Source organism: Sinocyclocheilus anshuiensis, unplaced genomic scaffold (assembly GCF_001515605.1).
Source record: "Sinocyclocheilus anshuiensis isolate Anshui unplaced genomic scaffold, SAMN03320099.WGS_v1.1 scaffold154, whole genome shotgun sequence".
NCBI classification, from domain to species: domain Eukaryota; kingdom Metazoa; phylum Chordata; class Actinopteri; order Cypriniformes; family Cyprinidae; genus Sinocyclocheilus; species Sinocyclocheilus anshuiensis.
Genome location: NW_015546101.1, coordinates 761,143 through 765,427, shown reverse-complemented (window position 1 = coordinate 765,427; position 4,285 = coordinate 761,143). Strand labels below are relative to the sequence as shown.

The window sequence follows — 4,285 nt, the reverse complement described above, 5'->3', positions numbered from 1 at the left end:
GCTTCTGATCTACATTTATTAGTATCATCACTTCAAAAATTCTCCTCTAATAAAAAAGCTCTGAAGACATCTCGTATTATAGAACAATTTATTATAGAATAAATTGTAATGTTATTTATTTTATTTTGTTCCTCTCTCCTCTGTATTCCCTCGTATATTCGATGTTCTTCGTTCTGTATTATTATTTTTTTCTTTTGTATTGAATTATATTTCTGCAAAAAAAAAAAAACACTTGGAAACACGCTGCTGTATTCCGATATTGTATTGTCGTAAAGCTTCAGAATCGACTCGGGTCTGCCAGCAGCTATCGTTAGTAACGTTACAGGGAAGAAGAAGAAGCAGCAGGCGCGGTTGGCGACACTGGGTTGTGACTGAGGCCAAGATGGACGGAGAGGCCTCACACTCCATCCCAGTAGGTGGCGGAAATGCACCTTGAGCTGGTTTGCCAACCGCCATTAAACACAAAAGAAGAAGAAGACGAAGTAACGTTACAGGAGGCAACGCCTGGTTGAGCTTTGCGCTCTGGCGACAACAAAAGAGCAATCATGACGAGTGTGTATTGATTTTTATTAATTGTGATGACATGATCTCAGCTTCTACTATTATTAATGGAAGTACTTTAATAGAAAGCCGATTACAGGAGCGGTACGATACAAGGCTAACTAGCTAGCTAGCTAGCTTATTCTGTGTGTAGAATCCACGAAATTAAATCACAAGATTAACCTGCTAAACAAGGCTAAATGCTGGTTTATGGTGACGTTAGTGATTATTAATTGTTTATTATATATACACTACGACACGGAAAACGTTTTCTATATGTTTACTAAAAGTTCGTTTTTGTGTGGAAAGTTAACGTTTCACATTAGCAAACTTAAATTATGTTGTCAACAATATTTTTTATTAGTAATGTCACCCGGCGAAATTCTTTATGGAAGGGTGCACAAAATGTTTCATACGATCAGGAAGTTGTTTATTTTGTGATTTGTAGATAGTTTTTCTCAGTGTTTCGTGCGGATGTTGTTATTGTTATGAAAGCTCTCTGGCGCCCTCTTTGCCACGTTGCCTCACTGCTACACATGTCTGTGTTGATCATACTGTACTCGGATTAGGGTTTACAAATTAAACGGTACAGCATCAACGTTCCTTACTTTAAAAATACACGTCCTGACACTGAATAGATTTGCCAGTTGCAGACTGGAGTTTTAAACGCGGTGTCTTGTTAATTCATGTTCCATCCTGTGTGCAATCTTTGTATATTCAAGGCAGTAAAGCATGAATAAGCCATTAAGATTGATGTGGTCTCTTGTCCTGCAGGGGGAAATCAGCGTGAGCTTGCCCGTCAGAAGAATGCTAAGAAGCTAAATGACCATACCAAAGGGAAGAGAAATGACGATGGCCTCTCAGCAGCTGCCCGTAAGCAAAGGTACAACATATAAAGAGAATAATAACAAATAGATATATTGAATTACGAAGTGTATCACACTGAATGTGAATATAATTTCTTTTTTTGTATTTCAGAGATGCTGAAATCATGCAGCAGAAGCAAAAAAAGGCAAAAGAGAAGGTGGACCCTAAAGGCAATTAACCAGTGGCTGGCGCTGTGACTGACATGGCATCCTGATTTTTATTTTTTTTGTCAAGAGAGAGTATCTGTCATTGTGTAGATGTGGAGACTTTGATTCTTTAATGTTTCATCCCAAACTCCATAATGTTCTTGAAAGGGCATATCAACTATACAGTACATAATGATTTGTGTTCAGCTGTTGAGAGAGTTTCTTATGTTCAAATAATCAGAGCAAGCCCAAATAATGGGAGTCTCAAAAATGTTTGGACTTGCATTGTAATCTTGTATTTTTGTATCAAGTGCCCTTCTTAATAAAAAGTACATTTTAATTCACACCTAGCAATTTATCCCTATAATGTGGTTATTCCCATAATATGTGGATTATGATTCAATGTTTTTAACCATTCACATTTTTTTACATTTACTTTAATTTCTTTACTTTTTTTAAATACAAAATTAGCTATAGTGCTCAGATTTCTACAAACTACAACCAATTTACCAATTAACTGCTAAAGCAGTTACAATGTGATTGACAGCATTCAAATTATTCAGTGCACTTTTTGAAAAGATGTGTGATAAAATAAAGAAATATTTACCATATTAAAAAGCAGTGGTGGACTCTCAGGGCCAGCTGTTTTAATGGCATAACAGGTATATAAATACATTTTTACTCATTTAACTTTATTTGCATTCTACTACTGATGTGAAATGTCAGTAACCTCGTTGTATACAATACGTTGGTGTTAACATAATGGGCTATAATGTATGATGACTATAGGGTGCCCTGCTTGTTAACAAATTGATGGCATGGACTTAAAACGCATATTCCACCATGCATAATACAATATTTGAACCTGTGTCACAAAAACAGGAATGTGTGGTTATGTGTATTACATATACTGTGAACACAGAAAATGTTTCTACTTATTTTTTGATAGGTATCACTGAAATAGGTTCCCTAAGAAGCCACATGTCTCTGTACACTCTGTAAACAGCAAAAAGAATGGCCATTCACTGGATGCTATTTTTAACCAGATTTTGAGGCGCCTTTAACCATTCACATTTTTTTACATTTACTTTAATTTCTTTACTTTTTTTAAATACAAAATTAGCTATAGTGCTCAGATTTCTACAAACTACAACCAATTTACCAATTAACTGCTAAAGCAGTTACAATGTGATTGACAGCATTCAAATTATTCAGTGCACTTTTTGAAAAGATGTGTGATAAAATAAAGAAATATTTACCATATTAAAAAGCAGTGGTGGACTCTCAGGGCCAATAATACAATATTTGAACCTGTGTCACAAAAACAGGAATGTGTGGTTATGTGTATTACATATACTGTGAACACAGAAAATGTTTCTACTTATTTTTTGATAGGTATCACTGAAATAGGTTCCCTAAGAAGCCACATGTCTCTGTACACAATGTAAACAGCAAAAAGAATCTGGCCATTCACTGGATGCTATTTTTAACCAGATTTTGAGGCGCCATCCGTCTGACGATTATTTTGATTTGCTGAGACGTCTTTAGAGGGCGGGTTTTGCAGAGAGGGGCGGGACTTGCGAAACCGCTAACTGCATATTACAACAGTAAAATAAAGCCATATGTGACCCTGGACCACAAAACCAGTCTTAAGTCGCTGGGGTATATTTGTAGCAATAGCCAAAAAGATATTGTATGGGTCAAAATAATAGATTTTTCTTTTATGCCAAAAATCATTAGGATATTAAATAAAGATCATGTTCCATGAATATAGTAAATTTCCTACTGTAAATATATCGAAACTTAATTTTTGATTAGTAATAGGCATGGCTAAGAACTTCATTTGGATAACTTTAAAAGCGATTTTCTCAGTATTTAGATTTTTTTGCACCCTTAGATTCCAGATTTTCAAATTGTTGTATCCCAGCCAAATATTGTCCTATCGTAACAAGCCATACATTAATGGAAAGCTTATTTATTCAGCTTTAAAGAAGATTGTGTATAAATCTCAATTTCGAAAAATTGACCCTTATGACTGGTTTTGTGGTCACATGTTCACATTTTCCCGTTTATTACGGCTTCCATTAAGTTTAATAATAAATGTGTTTATTGTAATTGATTGTGTCCAAGTTCAGTTTGTTGCAGCAATGATTTAGAAAATAAAAAAGTAATTAGAATATAAATTTGTCTTAAAAAAATAATCAACGTGTTGATAAAAGCGTACAATCAGGCTTAACATTCTATTGAATTTTACGCCGCATCAGTTAAATCTGGGCTGCGTTCAGCCCCGACAAAACGGTGCAAAACGTTTTTTAAACGAAACGGTGGTGCATTGAATGACGCAAGAGTTGCAACTATGGCAGCTGAGAAGGCCATTCTTTGTTTTCTTTTTGAAGAATTTTCGGAGCCTGATGAAATCGGTATAAATACGTGTTTAATACTGCAAAATATACTCGATGTTACAGTCACTGCCCTTGCCGTCCAGAATAAAAGAGAACATCCCAATCAAATGAAGGGATTTGTGGAAACTGTGGTTCCTAATTATTGTGATCCAACATTTGCCTCGCATTTCAGGATGAAAAGACAAACATTTCAGGTGAAGGATAATCCACTTCTTACCTCCGAGACTGTTATGATCTATATGACCGTATTATTTTTATTGTGAGTATTAGGCTTATCATTATTGCTGATCACTGTTGTTGTGCTATGATATTGTAATATTTACCATTATA

General features: G+C 35.1%; 1 protein-coding gene across 2 annotated transcripts; it reads left to right on the top strand.

Annotated features, from left to right (window-relative positions):
* The first annotated feature begins 301 nt into the window (after window positions 1–301).
* Window positions 302–1,903, top strand: LOC107700391 (small EDRK-rich factor 2-like). 2 transcript variants are annotated; one of them, XM_016502023.1, is made up of 4 exons: window positions 302–326; window positions 495–552; window positions 1,315–1,423; window positions 1,519–1,903. In XM_016502023.1, exons 2-4 carry the CDS (start codon window positions 546–548, stop codon window positions 1,583–1,585), a joined length of 183 nt encoding a protein of 60 aa, XP_016357509.1. In that variant the 5' UTR covers window positions 302–326; window positions 495–545; the 3' UTR covers window positions 1,586–1,903. The 2 variants fall into 2 exon arrangements, with proteins under 2 accessions (XP_016357509.1, XP_016357508.1); XM_016502022.1 differs by lacking the exon at window positions 302–326 and having other exon boundaries at window positions 447–552.
* The last annotated feature ends 2,382 nt before the right edge of the window (window positions 1,904–4,285 follow it).

Bases quoted from the DNA above. Each gene is read 5' to 3' on its own strand.
- LOC107700391 (XM_016502023.1), top strand. The intron at 1,424-1,518 runs GTACAACATATA...TTTGTATTTCAG, and splicing joins GCAGCTGCCCGTAAGCAAAG to AGATGCTGAAATCATGCAGC.